General features: G+C 41.4%; 3 protein-coding genes across 4 annotated transcripts in view; 2 read left to right on the top strand and 1 right to left on the bottom strand.

Annotated features, from left to right (window-relative positions):
• The window catches only part of ank1b (ankyrin 1, erythrocytic b), a 109,308-nt gene extending 101,513 nt beyond the window's left edge, over window positions 1-7,795 (top strand). The window contains exons 41-45 of the mRNA XM_030065578.1: window positions 3,393-4,047; window positions 5,269-5,413; window positions 5,921-5,989; window positions 6,652-6,746; window positions 7,585-7,795. Coding sequence (XP_029921438.1) covers window positions 3,393-4,047; window positions 5,269-5,413; window positions 5,921-5,989; window positions 6,652-6,720 — 938 coding nt within the window. The 3' untranslated portion in view covers window positions 6,721-6,746; window positions 7,585-7,795. The remainder of the gene's footprint in view (window positions 1-3,392; window positions 4,048-5,268; window positions 5,414-5,920; window positions 5,990-6,651; window positions 6,747-7,584) is intronic.
• Window positions 7,796-13,754: 5,959 nt separating this feature from the next.
• LOC115369546 (eukaryotic translation initiation factor 4E-binding protein 1-like) lies at window positions 13,755-16,962 on the top strand. 2 transcript variants are annotated; one of them, XM_030066178.1, is made up of 3 exons: window positions 13,755-13,964; window positions 16,336-16,536; window positions 16,704-16,962. In XM_030066178.1, exons 1-3 carry the CDS (start codon window positions 13,829-13,831, stop codon window positions 16,733-16,735), a joined length of 369 nt encoding a protein of 122 aa, XP_029922038.1. In that variant the 5' UTR covers window positions 13,755-13,828; the 3' UTR covers window positions 16,736-16,962. The 2 variants fall into 2 exon arrangements, with proteins under 2 accessions (XP_029922038.1, XP_029922039.1); XM_030066179.1 differs by lacking the exon at window positions 13,755-13,964 and adding an exon at window positions 14,051-14,198.
• Window positions 16,963-18,827: 1,865 nt separating this feature from the next.
• ndr1 (nodal-related 1) lies at window positions 18,828-20,923 on the bottom strand. Its single transcript, XM_030065789.1, has 3 exons — window positions 20,674-20,923; window positions 19,173-19,951; window positions 18,828-18,980 (listed from the first exon to the last, which is right to left on the bottom strand). The coding sequence occupies exons 1-3, from the start codon at window positions 20,921-20,923 to the stop codon at window positions 18,828-18,830; spliced, it is 1,182 nt and encodes a 393-aa protein (XP_029921649.1).
• Between the last annotated feature and the right edge of the window lie 251 nt (window positions 20,924-21,174).

Genomic DNA, 21,174 nt, shown 5'->3' on the forward strand with positions numbered 1-21,174 from the left:
TAATATGTATCAATTAAATATAATAGCTGAGCTACTATATGTGTCACTGTATATCTGTGTGTGTTTGACTTTGTCTTTGGTTTGTTTTGTTTGTTTTGTTGCTGCAGTGATTGTTGCCCTGGCAACAGAGGCTAAGTAGTTTCCGTCATTTATTCTAAATTACTCAAGAATAGCTAAAGGATTGTTTATTAAGATGAAAAGATTGTTTAATGAGATAAAAAGAAAAAAAAAACATGGAAAGACAATTGTAGACCATTTACAGACAGGACAGAAATAATTAAGGTTGGGCTCAGTTGATCTGCAGGTAGACAGTAGCATAAACTCTCAGAGAAAAGGCAAAAATTGTTATATTAGATCATGTTCTCTTCAATGACTACTTTACTTTTTCTTCTTTTTTTTTTTTTTTTTTTTTACAATGAATGGAGTTGCTCCTCCTGTATATTTTTTCTTTCTTTCTTTCTTGCTTGCTTGATTTATTTCTTTTTTATTTTTCTCAAACAGATCAAAGAAATAAATCACCAAATCAAGGATACAAAAAATATCTTACTAAACAATAACTCAAGCAGTGAACATGTAGAAAACACACGTGTTTGAGAAGGAGCAGAAGGAAGCAAAACACTTATCTGGTCCTGCCCCATCCTGACAATATGAAATCACTCTAAAAAAAAAAAAAGAAAAAGAAAAGAAAAACGAAAAAACTCTCAGCAAATACATATATCATAATTATGTGGCAGGTCAGGATCAATCTAATTAGAGTATGTATTCAACCTGCGAGGGATCCATCACATTTAGATCAGGAGCCACCGAGGCAGATTCATGGTAATAAAATCTGCTCTGACCTTACCTCAGGGAAGCTGCGTGGGTCAGCTACCATCACCTGCTTTTAGGAATGACTCACCTTTGGCCCTCGGGACGGTCAGTGTGTCCGTGTCCGCGGGAAACAATATGTGTCAGCACGCACAGCCCAGCAAACTCACTGTTTGCAGGCGGTGCTGAAATTGATATTCAGTAATTAACTTGTGCCCCAAAGCTTCAAAGGCAGATAATTTTCCAAGCCTCGGATGAATTAGTAAATAAATGATGTGACTTTTGAGTACAGAATCTTATATCGACATGCTCTAAGCGTAATGACAACTGTGCTCACCGTTATTGTAGATATTCCAAATTTCCAGTGGATGCCTTAAAAGCTGGACACAATAACGCATTTTGTTTATCATTGTTCATACAGATTTGGATGTAAATTCAGTGTCCAAAGGGCCTGTGTCCTGGCTCAAGTAGGAGCTACCCTGATGCCTCCTGTCACAATAAATATTCCCACATGTCCTGTATAAACAGCACTCATTCAGGTCATACAAAATATCACTACCAGACTACCAGAGGGATTTGCTTTCCAAACTGCAAAGCAGATAAAAGTGACAGTGACAGTTTTTGTTTGTTACACCAGAAGAATACCGGCTGATGATGCTGGAGGTAATGAGGATCCCATCCAATAAATCATATAAACACCTTATTTCATAAGCTCTTTCTGCATTTAGCAAAATAACATAGCTATGTAATTATTATATGTCAAAGCAAATGACCCAGAAGTTTTTTTTTTTGTTTTTTTTTTTTCTAAGACAAAATACAATGAATAAAAGCTTAAAAACACTATAAAATGGTTCAGTTAACATATGCATAAACAAGAGAGTATTATTTAAACATATTGGTTATTGGCTTTTGTCCTGTGTGTGTATGTATTTGTGTGTGTGTGCGTGTGCGTGTGCGTGTGCGTGTGCGTGTGAGTATTTGCAGTGGCATTTGTATGAGTGTATTTTGGATCTCTGGATGCATACACATAACTGCATGACTCCTCTTGACAAGTACGGAAGAATGCAAGAGCAACAGTAACTTGCAGTTTCCTCTGCAGAATCTGCAAGATGCTGTTGACCCACACACGACTTGTGACCCGGGTTGGAACGATAACAGGGATGGCTCAGGACATTCTTGGTTTTTGTGACACAACTTTTGTGATACCATTACAAAAAAATACATTGTTCTGATAACCTTTTCGTCTCACTGAGAGTTAATCAGTCCACAAAAAACAGCATCTAGCCTCTGCCTCGATTGGTCATCACAAACAGTGATTTACACAACACCTGGTTTCAAGGCACTATTTGAAGTCCAAATGCATACCAGTGATGGCTGTAACACTCCAGGACGGCTGCACAGTCAACTGCTCAAAGCCTGCTTTGTTTCAAATGTACACACTTTACAAATTGTTAAAAACACTCACTGCTAAAACCTATAGACACAGAGAGGTCTATTAGTAATTGGACACATTTCAACACAGATATTTGTTGAATATCTGATTCAGATTAGATCTTCTATAATTTCCCAGTCTCTTAAAAAGCTGCAGTGGTGATCAGGACACTGAAATCTCAGAATTACGTTTCTGAGATGCAGTGAACAGCATCTTTTTAAAGGGGATCTTACCAAACTCCAAAAACTATAAAACCATGTGGCACTGTAACTGGGTCAGATTTGCATTAAATGCACATCTTTTTTCATTTCTCTTCATTGTCCAAAATGAATACCTGCAATACAATTGATTCAGATGCAGAAAATACAACATTTTCACGGTGAAACGCCTGGTGTCACAACTACGACAAATGGACATTGCATATCGTGCCAACCCCACTTACAACACCTAACTCTACACTCACGTCTTCTCTCCTTATCAAGGAACACAGCATATCTGCTGCAGCTTCACTTTCTTAATTATTAAGAAACTACAGTCATGCACTCATCACCTCACAGACAATGGATGGCACAACTTAACCCCCTACCCCTCACTTCACTCTTATCGCTGTGTCCCAATGAATTTCCTAAACTGCTTCCTTTGCCTCAATCCCGCAAACAGTAGGAACAATATCAGCAGATTTCTGTTTCAATCAGCCAAGTCCACAGCAGAAAGATCGAGGAAGCTGGGAGTTTTAGGAAAGACAAGACGGTGTTTTTGCTACTTCCAGTAAAAATTTGGGAATCATTACAATTGTTAGCAATGTGCACCTCCTTTTAAACTGAAAGTAGCATCCAGTAAAACACATGGTCTGGAATTTATTGAGGATCTTAGAGTAGGATTGCTGGATCGGGATCAATGTGTCTTTCTTGTCACATTAAATGGAGTCGATAAAATGATATTTGGATCCTATAATAACAGCCCTACTCTGAAGTGCTCAATAAAGACCGACTGAAGTCTCTTTCCTTGTATATTGGGACAGGGCCAAGCCCCACTGTTTCCCTTATAGGTTAGAGAAACAGTCGCCCCACTTCCTCCCCATCTTCTCCCCCTTTCCCACCTGTGCCTGCGTGGTGTTAGTCTCTCTCTTGTCTCGCCCCTGTCTTCCCTCCAGGTTATGGGCTGGTGCAGGAGGAGCTGCTATCCCCGGCCTCCATGCAGTACAGCCTGCCCTCGCCTCTGGGCGTGGAGCCCTACTGGCAGGAAGTCTCCAGCCTAGAGTGCGCCCCGATCGCCACCACGGAGGAAGACACATTAATGGAGATGTCGGATGTGCAGGTGTGGCCAGCGGGGGTCAGCCCCTCGCTGGTTACGGTGGAGGACTCGTCACTGGATGGCAGCAGCCGGGCCGACGACTCGGAGGGAGCCACGCTGTCCCTGCCGTGCAGCTTGGGTCGCCCTAGCAGCGGTGCCAGCGGGGCCAGCGGCTCTATCATGGAGCTGGAGGAGGAGGAGGAGGAGGAGGAGGAAGGGGAGGTTGAGGAGGAGGAGGCGCCGCAGGAGCCAGCGTCTGCACTGGCGGACAGGGACAGGGTGAGGGCCAGCGGCGCCGTTCCCAAGGTCAACCTGAACGGCCAGCTGGGAGGTCAGAGGTCGGACGGGAGGAGAGGGGAGGCCAATGCGGCAGGAGGAGGAGCAAAAGGAGGTGGTGGAGGTGTAGGGATGGGTTCAGTGGAAGGGCTTTCTGTTGTTGCAGGCCAGCAGGTTTACGCCCAGCTGTGTGAGATGTCGGGACTGAGTCGAGCTGTGGAGCACAACGGAGATAACAGGTGTGTGTTGCAACCGTGCAGCCATGAATGTGCCGAGAGTGTGTCGTGCTACTTAATGTCAGTTGTCCAAAGAATTACCTTTATAGTTACCGTATCATCTTCAGTAACATTTTATTTAACTTGTTATTAAGAGATCATGGGATCACACTTTTTATTTGGACTGTCCAGTGTTAATATTCACCTTAGCATCAACCTAACCCATTTCAAACTTAATTAAAACTCAGCTAATAGTTTATTGATACGAAATTTACTTTCACAATTTACATTAGACAGTTTGATATGAAATTGAGTCAGAAATTCTTTAGTGATCATCAAGAGGAAATCAAGTCAGTTGCAAATGTTCAAATTATGGAGAGAAAAAAAAATATATATATAAGTGTAAGTGAAATTATAATATATAGAAAAGGGAAATAAGAAATATAAAAGTAAATGTGCATTAGAAATTTGTAAAAAAAAAAAAAAAAAAAAAAAAGTAAAAGTAAAGTAAAAGTAAAAAAAAGTACATAAATCCTACAATAGTATTACAACAATATATACATAAATACGAAACTGAGAATATGTAAAAAGTGTATCAATATGCACCAACTATACAACGGTATATTGCACCATTGAATTAGTGTACAGTTCTACAGGTTAAATTACTAAAGAAGCAGTGAAATAGTGTATAGCTATGCAGTTGTGAAGAAAGTATCCACACTGAATAAACTGTGAAACTCTGCTGATGCAAAGTTGATTCTAAATTGAGACTGGACAGTGTAAATAATGTGCAACCTCGTTTTTTCTTGTTGTTCCCTCTTTTTCTTTCTCTGTCCTTTGGCCTTATTCACTGCAAAAACTCAAAATCTTACCAAGAATATTTGTCTTATTTCAAGTCAAAATGTCTTATTTCTAGTCAAAATATCTCATTAAACTTAAAATAAAACATGATCACGTAAGTAGTAACTTGTTTTTAGACAATTTGCTTGTTTCATTGGCAAAATTTGCCAGTGGAACAAGTGAAAATTAGCTTGAAACAAGTTATTTATTAGGTGATCATGTCTTATTTTAAGTGTAATGAGATATTTTGACTAGAAATAAGACATTTTGACTTGAAATAAGACAAATATTCTTGGTAAGATTTTGAGTTTTTGCAGTATTTCTGTCCTACTGACTCATGACTTTTTGTTCTGTCACTCTCTCTCCCTCTCTCTGTCTCTTTCTCTCTCTCTCTCTTCTTTCCAGGGTTGTGGGAGGCGGAGCGTTCCAACCCTACCTACCAGACAAGGACTCACTGCAGGGCTGGGTGGGCTCTCAGGCCCGGGTGTCATCGGGACGTGACGGCAGCGTGCCAGGCCTGCGCGTGGCCCAGGAGGCTCTGCTGACTCCGGTGTGTGACACGGGTTACTCACATGTGCTGCGTGGGCGCCTCCTGGGCACGCAGCCCTTTGACAAGGGGCTGGGCTTCTCTCACCAGGAGGCGGGGCTACATGCTTGGGAACAGGAGCGGAGGCGGGGCCAGGTCAGGTTTTCACGCCGACCAACCGCCGCTTCCTGAGCCTGGAGGAGGAACTTCCTGTCCATTCCTTTTTTTCCTTTTTTCTATTTTTTTTAAGCATCAGACGGGGAAAAAAAAAATTCAATTTGAGTTTTCCTTTCAACTCATCAACAGTTTCAATCCTACTAAATACCAACCATCAAAACTGATCATTTTGATGATGTCACAAATCATGACCAGAAAAATTGCGTGGTTTGATGCAACACATGGGGGAAAATTTGCCATATCAAATTTTTTTGCTTGCGTCTCTCATTCTTGACTACAAAACAAATCAATTGCAATGCAAATATGAATAGTGTAACTCGGTATTTATATGTAAATTGTGTTATTTTGATACAGAGAGAGGAAAAGGAGGACTATCGTGCTGAGGAGTTTGTCGATGAGCACGGAAATGTCCTCTCCACAAATGTGAGTAGATCGTGTTTGAATCATTTACACTGAGTCACACTGACACACACACACACACTCACATACACATGAATTCACACATTAACACAGTCAACCCAAGCAGACAGCTGTTAACTGTGATACAGTCACATAGCCTTGCACAAACTGGGGGAAATTAACACCGGCCACCAGCCAAATGCAAGTAAAAGGCACATTTTTCCTGCCAATTTGATGAAAAAAAAAAAAAAAAAAAACAGCTATGTTTTTAATAGCCTTTTCTAGTCTCAAAATCAAGAGTTTCTCTCTAAAATGAGATTGCAGCTGTTTGAAAAATTGAGTAGCGACTACGTAAAATGATTTCTGCCACAAAATTGAAACAAACCCTCGAAAACTTAAGTCTTTCCTGACAAAACACCTTTATAGCCTGGATAGAGCAACATTTTAGAGCCACTGAATAATGATTTTAAATTATTTACGGTCAATTTAGGGCATTTTGGAAAACTTTAAAGCATGTCGAAGTAGTAAAAACAGTGAAAGCTGGTGAATCTTGGGTTGCACCAGGCACTGTGGCTGGCCGGTGGACAGTAACGTTAATTTCCCGCCCCCCTCTGACACGTAGAGGCTACAGGAGTTAACTGGTCCAAGTCTTGTTTCCTTCCCTCCTCCCTCCCTCCTTGCTCCAGGTGGGGGTGGATGTGAGAAAGGGCGCTCAGTCAGTGAAGCGCACCAGTCTGCGGAGAGTAAAACACTGAAACACACATACTACCCAGTCCTCAAGGTACGGGACACACAGCGAGCACTTGTGCATCCCAGTGCTTGGATAGATGCTTCTCTAAGGATCTGTTGGACTACTGTTGGACTCTGAATTTATTTTTAGAGCCTGTGCATACACAGAATAAATTAAGAAAAAAAAAAAACACACACACAGTGACAGTGTGTATGTGTGCTACCCTGCTCATTGCTAAACACTGCTCTGCTCAACTTGTGTCTAAAATTAAAACTCCAGATTTGAGTCAACATACTGTACCAGTTAGAGCCACGCTACTCACATTTTCTAGCTTCACTGCAAAAACTCAAAATCTTACCAAGATTATTTGTCTTATTTCAAGTCAAAAATGTCTTATTCCTAGTCAAAATATCTCATTACACTTAAAATAAGACATGATCACCTCAGAAGTAACTTGTTTTTAGACAACTGTCTCTTGTTTCAAGTGAAAATTTGCTTGAAACAAGTGAAAATTTGCTTCTTTCATTGGCAAAATTTGTTTCTTGTTTCTAGCTAATTTTCACTTATTTCAAGTGAATTTTCACTTTTTCCACTGGCAAATTTTGCCAATGAAACAAGCAAATTTTTACTTGTTTCAAGCAAATTTTCACTTGAAAGAAGTGAAAATTGTCTAAAAATAATTTACTTCTTAGGTGATCATGTCTTATTTTAAGTGTAATGAGATATTTTGACTAGAAATAAGACATTTTTGACTTGAAATAAGACAAATAATCTTGGTAAGATTTTGCGTTTTTGCAGTGTTCTCACCCTGATCCTTGTTTAGAGAGGGTGTAGTAATTTAGGTCTTGGTCTGCATTTTATATTTTGATGGTGTCTCTCTGTTTTCCAGGACCGGACATCCACTGCCAAACCATCCTCCACAAAAACACAACCAGAGCGCAGAGGCAAATGAGGAAGGGATTGAGAGAGAGGAGAGGAGAGGAGAGGAGGAAGACTCAGACAAAAGACTAAGAAGTGCAAGCTACAAAATTACAAACACAAAATCATCCTCAAAGTGACCATGGAGCACCGCAAAAGAAAAGAGAGAGGAGAAAAAAAAAGAGGAGTTCAACTTGTAGTTTTGTAACATTTTTAAAGAAAAATATCAACTAGACTAGGGCATGATGATTTTTTCTACAAAAAAAGTAAATGTCGGAAAAAAAAAAAAACACAAGAAAAAAAAAAGCAACAAAAAGTGCTTCCTGTCAACTGTAATCGCATGATGACTGCTGGTGCATGCAATTTGACCTTTTGAACTGTCATTATCTACAAACTGAAGGGGTACGAGGTATGGGCCCGGCCCGCGACTGGGCCACCGGCCAGCTTATGGACCTTATTCCCCCCGAACGGAGTGGTTTGTGTCAGCAAGTTGTGTCCGATAACACTACAGCCAAAAAAAGCAACAGTCTTTTTCCCTCAATGGATTGTTCTGTATACAGCTAAGCCTATGCTGAGCCTACCAATGCTTCACTCACTTGGACCCTCTTCCCCTATTATTCTCAATGTGATATATGCACTCTATGCTATGTGGACATGTGTCGGTGTGTATGTGTGTGTATGTGTGCGTGTATTCTTCTCTACCGCATGTGTTTCCTGCTTCTGGCTTGGCGCTGGGCCCGCCCCCCCAATGATTGGTTCGTGCCCCTGTGATGTCACGGCGTGCTCAGCGCTGGAATGAGAAAGCCGCTGTGCTCCCCTGCTCGTGAGTGTTAACGTCTGCGTGTTCTGACGTCTTTCCTTTGTGAACGCGCTCGCTTCCTGTATCGTTTCTTTGGAACCTGTCCACCTTGATTTTACAGCTTTGTTTGACTTTGGTAGAGAACTGAAGCTCTTTTTCCCCCCCTCTCTTGCATTTTCCGGGGGGGAAGTGTGTTTTTCAGACACGGGGAATGTTTTCTTTAGAAAGGGGTTGGTTGCTTGATCGCATTGTGCAGCAGCCAGTGGACTCTACAACACAAAGATTGCTTCTTTTTTTTTTTTTTTTCCCTAGGATGGCAGGGGTCATAACCTTTTCTACCTTCTTCCGTTATTTTACCTAGTAGCACACATGTCATGTTGACCCACAATCTTGACATGCTTTCCAGTAGCCTCAGTCAATATGCAGTGAAATCACACGCCTCTCCATCCACATCTATAGCTTCTCCATCATAATGTTTAAAACTCTGTGTACTCTCTCTTCCTCTGTTTGCAATGGCTGTAGCACCTCAGTGTTGATTCCTGAGATGGATCACATTTTGGTTTGTTCATTTGAATCAAAGTGAGTGAAAACGGAAAAAAAAAAAACAAAACAAATCATGGAGAATCTTCTTCATGCTGGGGATGTGGCGATGAGAAGGATTCCTCCAGGAGAAGTCGCCGGTGTAAATTAGCGGTATGCCACTAATAACTTGCGTTGTGAAATAGGAACTCTGCAGTAAAAGACAGACAGATAGCACTGTGATCGTCTTATTAACACTGACCCCAGACTCGTGAACTGTGAAGAAACACAAACATTATATCAACTAAAGCAAAAGCACACAAGTACACAAACACGCATACACACACACAAGCATGCATACACAAAACACCACATACATAAGCATAAATAATCCACGCCTGGTCAGACTGTCGGATAGTTTTTTTGGTGTCTGCCACAGCAATAATACCCAATATGAAGAACACGGGAGAATGTATGAGGTACAGTCGGAGTGTGTTCTATATGTTTGTGGAAAAGGATTCATATCAAAAGCATAGAAAGACGTGAACGGTGTAAATGTTGGGCCAGTATTTAAACCAAACTCTTCAACAAAGATACATCTATCTGGACGAACAGCATTCAAGTTTGGCATTGGGCGACTGTGCTGCATCTGGTTTGGTTCCATTGACCTCCACGTGAGTAAGCTGGACAGGAGACACTGCCACCCCGTGTCAAGGAGTGGTAATGCAAGACCAAATGACCCAGTTGTAGCAGCATTGGGGACTGGAAAAAAAAAAAAAGACCTGAGAGGGATGGGATGGTTTTGTTGTTCAGCACTAAACGTAGCAAAACATAAACCAGGTTATGTTAACTTCATACACCGAAAACCTATGAAGGAGTCTGTTGCTGCTGCCGGGTGTAAACCACATATCTGCAGTTTTCCTCGCTTTAATTGAAACTTTACATCGTCATCAATAGATTTAGTGAGTTTCGTGTCTCTTGGACTGCTGCGACCCGTCACAACCATGTTGTATTATTTCGGCATCACACTGGCGTCACTGAAAAACAATAAGTATTGCTCTCCTCACTTCCAAAACACTGACTTTTTTTTTTTTTTTTTTGTCCGACAGCAGCACCACGATGGGGTCATGTTATAGTAGCATACATTTTCCTGGAACTCAAAACACAATAGTTATCCCATGAGTACTGTAAATGCTACTGTAGCTCGTGTGAATGAGACACTGTATGAATGAATGAATGAATGAATGAATGAATGAATAGACTAGTAACACGTCACACAGTCACAAATGCACACGTGCTCCCTGCCCAGCCCATGCTCAAAGAGAGCCTCATCTGGGATGCCACATGTTTATTACATATCACTTACTTTCCACTCTTACTCCACTCAGGTTTTCAGTTCTGCTCTGTCAGGATCCAAGCTTTGCCCTCTTTGACCTTTTTTTTTTAATTGTTGTTGTTATTATTATTATTATTATTATTATTATTGGTTTTGAATCCTGCTCTCAAAGAAGAGTGTGGGACTCAACATGAGTGCTTCAGAAAAAGACTTTGGTGTTGGGGTCAGTTGGGGTGGGATGGGGATGCACGGGGGTGTATGAGGCATGATGGTTTGTGTGTGCGTGTGCGTGTGTGTGTGTGTGTGTGTGTGTGTGTGTGACGGGGAGCTCTTCGATTTAAGAAAGACCAAAAAGGGCACAGGGTACGAGTAGTGTGTTCAGTAGCCACACCCTGTTGGTGCAATTCTGTGTGTAGGACCCTGTTCTCCCCTAGTCAAACACATAAGACACAAAATACCAATTAATTTTGCCATTACCAAAAAAATACTGAGCTGTGGCCTGTTTGGACTTCAGTGAAACAGCTGTTAGAATAGCTGATTAGATAAGGTTTAAAAAAAAAAAAAAAAAAAAAGTTAAAATAAAGATTACTGCAATAACACACTGTAAAACCCACAGGAAAATGCACTTACTAAAGGCTTATTGTTTTATGTGGAACTGGAATCACAATGATTTTTAACTGAGTGCTGCCGTTAATAGGCCAATAAGTGAACATGAATCCCCTCCCATGTAGAAATCAAGTCTTTCTCACAGAGCCAGGAATGCACCCAGCAGAGGGCGACATAATGAGTTTCTCTCCTTGCATACACTCACTGTCCGTTTTATCAGGTCCACCTGTACAGTCTAATGCAGTTCAATGCAACAGCTCTGCCATAAATTCTACTAAGAAAGTTTATAATGTTCAGTTTTTGTGGAAACAATGTGAATAATGTGTAAATTTAATTCTGTGTTTATTATTGAGGTTGTAGTTTGCAGAGGTCTTGTACTGGACTACATTATATCGAGAGGTGTTTCTAATTTTTTGGCCTCCCTATTCATATACATGAGGGGGGACAGAATAGTGGAAACACCTCTCAGTAAAATGCAGTCCAGTCCAACAGCAGCACTAACTATGAGCTCAATGCCAAACATAGAAGTGAATGAACACCTCTGTTACTGTGACAACAAGAAAACCTGAGCATTATAGGCATCAGGAAAGGAAACTTTATGGCACAACAGCTGCATTGTATTGGATTAGATAGTACAGGTGGACCTAATAAAGTGGACACTGAGTGTACTTATTTACAGTATATATGAAGTACAAGTGCGGTAATTAATTTGATTTACATCATTCAGGTAATTGAACAGTTTTGGATCTTTAATCTGATTCATACGTCTCTGATTTTATTACAGTAGTAGGTCCATGCCTTCATTAGAAGTCTTGTATCGGATTTAGGCCTTCACGGAAAACAAATTATGCAATCCTGTGTTAAATATGTTTGATGATTTTGGTCAATCCTGCCATGAAGGCCCAGGAAGTTTGGTATTTACGCTTGGCCACGATGTAATATGATGCAGAAGGTACTATACACCATGCCTCATGGATAGTTTAGTTCGAAGGTGGATTTTAATTTAAAAAGATGGTTTGGATATGCCATCTGTCTGAATGAAATTAGTAGGTGAGCCTCTGCACTATGACAAAAGTAGACTCCACCTTGTGTGCTTGTGTCAGTGTGTGTGTATGTGAGAGAGAGAGAGTGTGTGTGTGTGTGTGTGTGTGTGTGTGTGTGCATGAGACTATGTGTGCTTGGATTTTCCTGTTGGACCAGGGGGAGGAGGAGAGAAAGTTTTCAAAGTGGGCATGTGACACGAGAGGACATTTAACCTACGACGATGTATTTTAAAAAAGAGTATTGTAAAATTTTAACTGTTGCGAAGAATAGAGATCACCTATACTCCTTTAGAATGGATACATGACAATGTAAACGCAATATCATATTACTCTATCCTAAGGAATGCAACTGCGCACATGCACAAGAAAAGATGTTTTTATGAAAATATATGTATAAATATATGACAAAATATATTTAATTAGAATGCTATGCACCCTCATAGAGTTGTTATGGATGTTCTTTAAGCATTATCTAGACTAGGCAAACGCCCACATCATGGGGAATGTAGAGGCTTTGTAGGTATTAACCACTTGTTTTCTTTTCTTTTGTATCGTCCTGGAGAGAGGAAAAACAAAACGTGAATATGTATACAAGCCTTTCAATCAGAGTCGTTCTGACATGAAGATATGTATAGATCATCTTACCCTGTACACCAGCTCAAACCATTTACAAGGATTAATAAACAAAGATGTGACATATCTGCCGCCTGGTCTTTGGTAAAGTGATTTTTTTTTTTTTTTTTTGCTTATTTTTTGTCTTTGTGGTTATGTTGTTACCGGGACTTACAGTTTAGTGTGTCACTTGTTCTTTTTTAATTATTTTTTCTATAATGAAACAGTGAATGCAGATAAATGCATGACATTACACACATACAGAAAACAATGGAAAATAATTTTAAATGCAAGTAGGTTATGTTTGGACTTAGAACCTGCAGAGCCTGTTGTTGCAAGTCAGCAACTGTTACTTATGTGTGTGTGTGTGTGTGTGTGTGTGTGTGTGTGTGTGTGTTAGTTATAAGACATGCAGGCTCTGTGAACATTTTCAAACAACATTATTTATTCAGTATTGCTTTTATCTGACTGCCACGCTTCCTAGTTTGCTTCTTTTATTATTCTTTTATTTTTTTATTTTTTATTTTTATTTTTTTTTACCTATTTCATTGATTTTATTTCTTCCATTGTTTTTTTTTTTTCATTTTAATGTCTTCCTTTTTTTTTTTTACATCTTTTACTGTCTCTATGTCTTCATTTGTTTCATCTCCATCTTTTATATATGTTATTTACATGTTTTCTTATGCATTGCTTCTTTTGCCTCTTGTTTTTCAGCTGATTGCTTCGTTCTATCACACAGTATTTGCACTTGTTTTACTATAACATTTCCTGTTTTCGGTTTATTCTCTTGTTTGTTCACTTTATTGTAAAGCACTTTGAGCTGCACCGACTGTATGAAAGGCGCTGCATAAATAAAGTATAATTTATTATTGTTGTCTGTAGTATTAGTACTGTTAGTATTGAAGCTGCTTTAGGCTATAACTGGTTGTAACCTCATGCTGTGTTTGAAGTGTGGAAAAATGTTGCAGTGAGGAGGACCACCCCTCACACACACACACACACACACACACACACACACACACACACACACACACACACACACTAGCCAGCCAATGGCAGCTGCCCCTCTCACGTGTTGTTTTGAAGAAGCCTGTAACTTGTTTTGGGAGCGCTCAGAGCACGTGGAGGCTCAAGGTAACCTGGAGGTGCTGAACGGGGATCTGAACCGGACCACCAGACTTCCGGGGACTGAAAGTTTTTACACTCCTCCTCTGTGTCTCCAAACAACTTTTTTTTTTTTTTTTTTTGGTCTTATGGTGCGCTGAGCATTGGCGATTAGTTCACCCACTGGCTGCTCGCAATGTCAACGGGAGGTCAGACCACAGCAAGCCGGGATATCCCAACCATCAGACGGGTCATCATCCAAGATGCTGCTTTGATGCCCAAGGAGTACAGCACAACACCCGGAGGGACCCTGTTCAGCACCACCCCGGGAGGTGAGCGTGAGCAGGGGGCGGGAGTTATAAAAAAAAAAAAAGAAATTATACACACCAAATGTTATCAGGAGTTTGAAAACAAGGACAAGGAATGGGTCTGTGCTGTGTGAGAGAGTGTAAAGGCAGAGGACCAAGCGGACTTTTATTTAACACACACCGAGGCGTCAATTAGAGAGATTTAATAAGAGATGCGAATCATGCGCCAAAATCAAGAGCAGAGCAAGAGCAGAAAAGGTAATGTGGTTCGTGGCCCTTGTGCAAGATGATGGAGGAGAGGTGTGAGGGGCTCTCATGAAGGCTGTGCATCCCTGTCCCATGCATGCCGGCCTCAGCAGTGGAGTGGCAAATCCAAAATATCAAGGGATTCTTATAGCAGGAGTATTTTTTTATAAGAAGTTAGATAAACAAAAGTATCACTCTAAAGTCGTTTTTTGCCCTTGATTTGATGTTATAGCTCTAACTAATATTTGTCCTAGCCTGTGATCTCTCTCTTTTTTTTTTCCAACCTCTGTTAATGTTTAACACCACTGGTGCTTTGCAAAAACCTAAAGATCACTGATTAACAAAGTAAAAGTAAATTTCTACCCTGTCTTGTGATTCTTTTGAGCACAGTGTCCATGTGTTAGAGGCTACACACTAATTCACGCCTTCATTAACTTCAACGAGTTTTTTTTTTTTTTTTTTTTTTTTGTTTTTGTTTTTTAGAGAAATGTCCTTTACCGCTCCCTGTACAAGCTGATAGATGTAACAGTGGACAGTCAAAAAGGCCATAGACATCAGTCAATGCATAATGTTTTTTTTTTTTGTTGTTTTTTTTTAAATTGTAGGATATATTTTTAATAATGTAAATAAGCAATTTCACTTATAATGAGTGTGTGATAGCCTGATTTATTCTTTGTGGCCATGCAAAGACAGAGTCCCTTTGCCGATACACAGTCACATTTCAGTATGTATTGTGTAAAGTATTTTTGTAAATCTGCATTGACTGATATTGGAACTAGTCAGTTCTGTATTGCAAATCAGTATGAATATCTAAAATAGGGTTCTCCCAAGCTTTGGATTGTTGCTCTATGGTCAAATATAGGCCTATTCCCGGTCATATCCTATTTATAGATGTATTTCTTCATACTAGAGCAGACTGATGGTCTGCAAAAACATGTTTACTAGTTGTGGACTACATGGTGCCCTTGCTTTTTTTTTTTTTTTTTTTTTTTTTTTTTTTTAAATGAAAAAAGCTGGAGTTACTTAGTGCTTTATAAAGTAGGACAGTTTTTCTATACTTACATGCAAATATGGACAAATGCAGCACCATTCCAGCTTTCCACAGAAAAGCTGATCAAATGCAATTTATTTCTGGTTGAGGTCTGGCACGTGATTGTCAGACACTGTAATATAAAGGTGTAATGGGATATCATTCTTGGTAGAAGTAAGATAGAGGAATTTAGAAGTTCAGCAGACCCAGAAATACAAGAATGAGTTTTATTCAGGCATCATGGGAAACAGATTAGATGTACAGATCATGTTAACCGAGCTCATCACCCACAGTTTCCAGTCTGGCTTCTCCTCAGCCCGCTGGGTCGTCTAACCTGCTGCTTCAGCATTTCACTCCAGCTCCTACACCGTGCGACCTTGGGCACTCGCCAGTTTAGCGCTAAGTCGCCCTGTTTGTGTAAATGTGCTGCTGCTGAACAGCCAGCGTTCACCAGCAGCAGCAGATGTTTGTGTTCGCTCGGAGGCCCTGAGAAAGGCTGACGCAGGGCACACCTGTCCACGGCTGATACTGTGTTCTGCAACAGTGCCAGGTGCACCAGAACAACACTCACCTCATGAAACTGGGTCAGTGAGAGCGCGTTAAACGTCACTGATATGGGTGACAGAAGAAATGGGTCACTGGTCTGCGGTATGCAGGGGCATCCACTGTATACAATTAATGCACAGTTCACAGTCGGGGGGGACAAAAAAGTGTTGCATGCCACATTTCTATAGCTGGAAATATTTCTGTAGAATAAAGGTAGTGTGTGCAAAAAAAAAAAAAAAAAAATGGCCATGTTTTATCTAAAAAGGTAAGCACATGAATGTTTTAAGTGTCAAGGTTACCTGCTGGTACATTAAGGTACCATTGGAGAAATAATAACCCAAATATATATATAAGAAAAAAAAAAAAACATTTCTGGTTGATGATGTCCCAATGAACCAGCCAAAACAAAACCTTTGACAAATACAGCTCAGTTAAATTGCATCGTATGTCTTGTGTTTGGCAAAGAGGGGTGAGATCAGTGTGCTTGAAAACCCTCTGTAGGCTTGATTTTATGATTGAAGTATGAAATCTGAATCCCTGGACTTTAACGTCACCCTCACTGCTGCCACCCAGGAACCAGAATCATCTATGACCGGAAGTTCCTCCTGCAGTGTCGGACGTCTCCTCTGGCGCGCACGCCTCCCAGCCTGCCCGACATCCCGGGGGTCACCAGGCCCCACAAGCCTCAGGGCTCCTCCCAGGCTGACGCAGCTTGCCCCAACAAGAGAGCGAATAAAAACGCCAAGCAAAGCCTGCAGGCGGACGAGGGCGCAGGTAAGGGCCTGGTGGTTTTGTGTGTGCAAGAGAGAGAGAGAGCGAGACAGATGGAGAGAGAGTTTGCATTCCTGTGTGTGAGAGAGCGAGACAGTATCGGTGTGCATGTGCGATTGCCTGCGATTGTGTGTGACCCTTCACTCAACTGTGATATTGTGTTTTCCCAGGCGAGGAACCCCTGTTTGAAATGGACATTTGACGTGTGAGACAAAACGCCATGCCCCCTGGAGCTAAAACACAATTCCTGCCATTTTCAGTATTTGTGTAAAGTTACGAAAGAATTAAAGCTCTTTCTTTTTATTTTTTACTGTTAAATGTTGTAATATTTTGTAATACCACAAAATACCTATGTCTGTCAGTTTACAAATTTGTCTAATGTAAGTAAAACATGAAATTTATATTTAAAAAAAAAAAGTTTCTTCTCTGGGTGGAGGTCACACTTTTCGCTTCTTTAATAAAGTAGTCAGAATGTATCACTAAAAAGTATACAACAAGTGAAAATATCATCTATTTTATGTGATTTGATTGACTAATAATTAATAAAATCTTACATCTTGTTTCAGTAAAGTCAGGAGATGCATTGTGTAGTAATGATATGACAGTTTTATTATCTGAAGCGTTAAATTTAATCACAGATACATGTCCTCTGTTATAGAGAGCTTTGGTAGCCAGAGTGAGGAGTTATGTGACATTCTCATTCGCTGTAATTTTTTATTTTTTATTTTTCATTAAAATTCACCTAATACCATCATAACGGTGACATGATGGCTGACACGAGCATTTTATGAACACTTTTCCTTTGTCAAGTAAGTGCCAATTTTGGATGATAAGACAGCTTACATTATATACATCATAATGGTAATAAGCCTCAGCAATAAAGCGACAGATAACTGTGTCACTTCAAACTGAACCTTCAGATATTGCAGTTATGTTTCCGGTTGATTCTTACTTTCCTCCCGCTTGTCGAGGCTATAGTCATGCTCAGAGTTGTAGATACTTTCTCTGTTTTAAATCGTCCTCCTTTGCCTTTCATGAGATAAAAAATAAATGTTGAAATATAGTTTCTTGGTTGACTGTGCAATCATTTGAATACAAATCCACACCACATTGTCTCCTGTGCCATTCTTATTCTCACAGCTGTGATCACAAACCTTTTTGGGGAGGAGAGCCTTATTGTTGACAGATGCTGACAATGCCCTGAATAATCTGCATATATCTTGTTAATGTACTTTTTGTACATAAAACATGGAAATTTTTCACACTCTGCCCTGTAGAACCAACTGTTCTCATGAGAATAATATTTCCCACAAACACAGCATATGTGGGGACAATGGAGGGTGAAAGTGCACGAGAGATATGGAGTATGAAATATATGGTGTAAAGGTGTGTGGAAGGTCTTCATGTGTGTTTTATTTGTTCTAATTCCATTTTATTAAAGCTTTACACCCTTAATCACCACCTAGAAGTGTATGGGGAACAGATATTCGTTTTTTTGTCTTTGTTAATGTGCATTAAATCCACTAGCTGTCAACAGCCAATAAATTCTCTGTTGGGGTCAAGTGTTTTCTGTAAAGTTAGTCGAAACTGTGATTTGTGCATTGAGACAACAATGAAAAAGCGTACCAAGATAAGAAATAATTAAATTTTATTTTATATAGTAAGTAAACATAGAAATGGCTCTGTTCCAGATTATACAGGAAGGTTAAAGCGCTTGCAGCTCATTTTCATGGCATCACAAAGTGTGGAGTCTTCAGGCAAAATAAAGCAGCACGTAGTCCAACTTTCTGCGAATCTCCTTTAGTGCTTCTGTCACCGACCAGCTTCTGCTGTCTTCTCCAGCTGGCTGTCTCACCTTTAGCTTGCAAAGACAATGCAGAGAAGCAGGTCCATGTGGAAAAGTGTTTGTCATTTTGTCAACCTACTGTCTTCCAAAAAGTACCACTGTTTATTGTCCAGTTTTGGAGGAAAACTCTTCCCTTTTTCATTCTGAATGGAGAGAACAGTGTCATGGTTCCTTCACGGTTCCTTCTGCCATGTTGCTGTTCACAGCAATGGCGTCTGCCCCAGTGTCAGACTGGACTTTCCTGTAAAGGGCCAGTCGACGTCCATCCATTTGTGCCTCTGAGTAGCTCAGCGGCTACTGGCCACTGCTATCGCTCTGCTGCTACTCATGGTTAGAGGCTCAGAGCAGACCAGTAATGATCTGTGGTTCTGAGGGGGTAGACTGCTTCAGGCCACAGTCCACAGTGTCTGTGAGTACCAACCACGATAGGCCGGCACAGGCCTGCTGTTCACTGACAGCCACACTCCTCCACCACCATGCCCTCGTGATGCCTCATAACCATCTTTCCGTTCTCATAGTAGAGCATCGATAGCGGTGCCAGGCGTGTTGGCACACAAGATGGACATGGCACCCTGTCTGGGTGGTGAAGCTTCAGCAGACTCTGCAGAGACACAAAGAAAAAAGTGATGGGTTAGAGTCAGAATCTGCTGTAAGGAAACAGTGCAAACAACTATACCAGTAGGAATTAGAGCAAATGGATATGTTTGACTAAACATCACACTGGGAATGTTTTTTTTTTTTTTCTTTTATCAGCACATAGAAGAAAAGTAATGGTGCAGAGATTCAGTCTTACCTGCATGTATGCATGGTTCGTTGGGGTGAAGGTCTCATCCAGTGGTGTAGGACAGCTCCCTTCACAGCGGTAGGCGTTGTACCGTTTGGGGTAGACAATCCACTCGCTCCAGCCAAGCTTCTCAAAGTCCACCCACATGTCCACCTTCTTGCACAGGGGGCCCTTCCTCTCCTCTGTGGGGATGCTGGCAGGTGCCGACCCCGCCACCCTGCTGCTCTGCTGGCTGTGGTGATGCCTCTTGGCTCTCCGGCTCCTCGTCCCGGAGGTAGAGCCAGCTGTCGCTCGCTCTCTGTCCAGGGTGACGTATTTGGAGTGCTCTGCTGTGCGGATGAGCGTCGGAGTGTGCTGGCCATCGGTGTTCTGGTTTATCTTTGAGAAGACCACCATCATGACCCGGTCGGCTGTAGGGTGTTGAACTGCCTCCTCGTCCTGCTGCTCCTCCTCGGTCTCCTCAGGCCTGCCCTCCTCTGGCGTTGATGTGGGGTTCTCCTGCTGCAGCCAGCTGTGGAGCATCCCTGTCATGTTGAACACCTTCCAGGAGGAGGGGGACACCATCGCACTGGGCTGAGCTGTCAAGCGGCCAACAAACAGCCTCTTCTCTGGGCACTGCTTGCTAAAGCACTGGCCTCTCTGGGAGTGGTAGACATCCACGGAGGCCTGAGGAGACTCGGTGAAGGCAGGGAGGCGGATGCGAAGTTCACACCGCTGAACAGTGTCGCTCTTTGAAATGGAGGACATATCAAAGGTCACTGACCACCTGCCACCAGTCTGCTGGCAACCTGCAAGAGCAAAAGAGGAAAAGCAAGTTGGTTAGCATTATTCATGAACTAGACTTAGCATTCAGAGGTAGCATATACATACAAAGCGAGGCATGCAGGCAAACACAATGTCACATTACTTGTCATTCACCTATATTGTCTTGTCAACCTGGGCTTAAATTATTGTCCCCAAGATCCAATTTCTCATATGTATCTTTGGACATGCAATGATCAGTAGAAATAATAATGCCATTGTCTCACTTTGACCATTTTTCTCCTGACACTCTTGAAATAGAAAGCCTGATATAAACACACATGGGAAGTACATGCTTTTGGACGGCCTGTTCTGCAATGAGCATTACAGGTTTTCACTAAGAGCTACTTTTTATACATAAAAAACTGAATGGTTAAATGACAGAGATAAAAAAAAAAAAAATGTAAGGATTGAAATAATGGTTATGTGTGTGTGCGGGTGTAGGACTGACTAAAAGGAAAGAAAAATCGCTATAATTACTACAACGATTTGATCAATTTGACAAATCCATTAAATTAGCTAGACAGTCCTGTAACTGTATGCAACAGCCTATAGTCTGCATGTCCATGATGTGGTAAATCATGCCTATTTTTATGTATTTATTTATTTTAATCTTAAAGGTAACACATTTTCCAGATAGATTAAGCATCTTTCTCCCTGTTTTTCCTTTTTTAATTATAAGAAGCCTTTTGGAAAACTGAATACTTACTTCTGGCGACAAGGCTGGTGACAGAGTCGGACTCGTGCAGACGGGGGTTATCCTCTGCCCGGGCCGGCGTCCTGCTCCGGTCCTCGGCCAGCAAGGTCCGGTAGAGGTGCATCATGTAGAGCGGCAGCCTGCTGGACTGCTGATGCTGCGCAGTGCGCCTGGAGCCGCCGGGCCGAGGAAAACCACTCATCCCGAGGAGCAGCGCGTCCTGCTGTATCCTGGGAAAGCGCTCTGCACGAACCAAATCCATCAGGAGAAAAAGCGCACATGAGAAAGCCAGAGTAAATCCCTTCATAATTCCAGGTGGGTCGGTTGTGGTGCTGTCACCTGTGCAGGTAAATCCAAATCGGAGATGCTTGGAGCTCCTTCTCTTTGCCTGTCTGTTGAAGACTGACTCAGGTGAGATGCTGTGGGCCGGAGTTATAATCGCTTATAAAATCCCACCTATTGTCTTTTGAGGACTTCTGTCAAGCCATCGGCCTTTTTTGAAAGGTGTGTGAT

This window comes from Myripristis murdjan, chromosome 12, assembly GCF_902150065.1.
Source record: "Myripristis murdjan chromosome 12, fMyrMur1.1, whole genome shotgun sequence".
Lineage (NCBI taxonomy): Eukaryota > Metazoa > Chordata > Actinopteri > Holocentriformes > Holocentridae > Myripristis > Myripristis murdjan.

Excerpts from the sequence above, each read along its gene's own strand:
- LOC115369546 (XM_030066178.1), top strand. The coding sequence starts at position 13,829 with ATGTCAACGGGAGGTCAGACCACAGCAAGCCGGGATATCCCAACCATC. Across the intron at positions 13,965-16,335 it reads GTTCAGCACCACCCCGGGAG|GAACCAGAATCATCTATGAC; the intron begins GTGAGCGTGAGC and ends GCTGCCACCCAG. Across the intron at positions 16,537-16,703 it reads GCAGGCGGACGAGGGCGCAG|GCGAGGAACCCCTGTTTGAA; the intron begins GTAAGGGCCTGG and ends GTGTTTTCCCAG.
- ndr1 (XM_030065789.1), bottom strand. The coding sequence starts at position 20,923 with ATGGATTTGGTTCGTGCAGAGCGCTTTCCCAGGATACAGCAGGACGCG. Across the intron at positions 19,952-20,673 it reads CACCAGCCTTGTCGCCAGAA|GTTGCCAGCAGACTGGTGGC; the intron begins GTAAGTATTCAG and ends TTGCTCTTGCAG. Across the intron at positions 18,981-19,172 it reads CGAACCATGCATACATGCAG|AGTCTGCTGAAGCTTCACCA; the intron begins GTAAGACTGAAT and ends GTGTCTCTGCAG.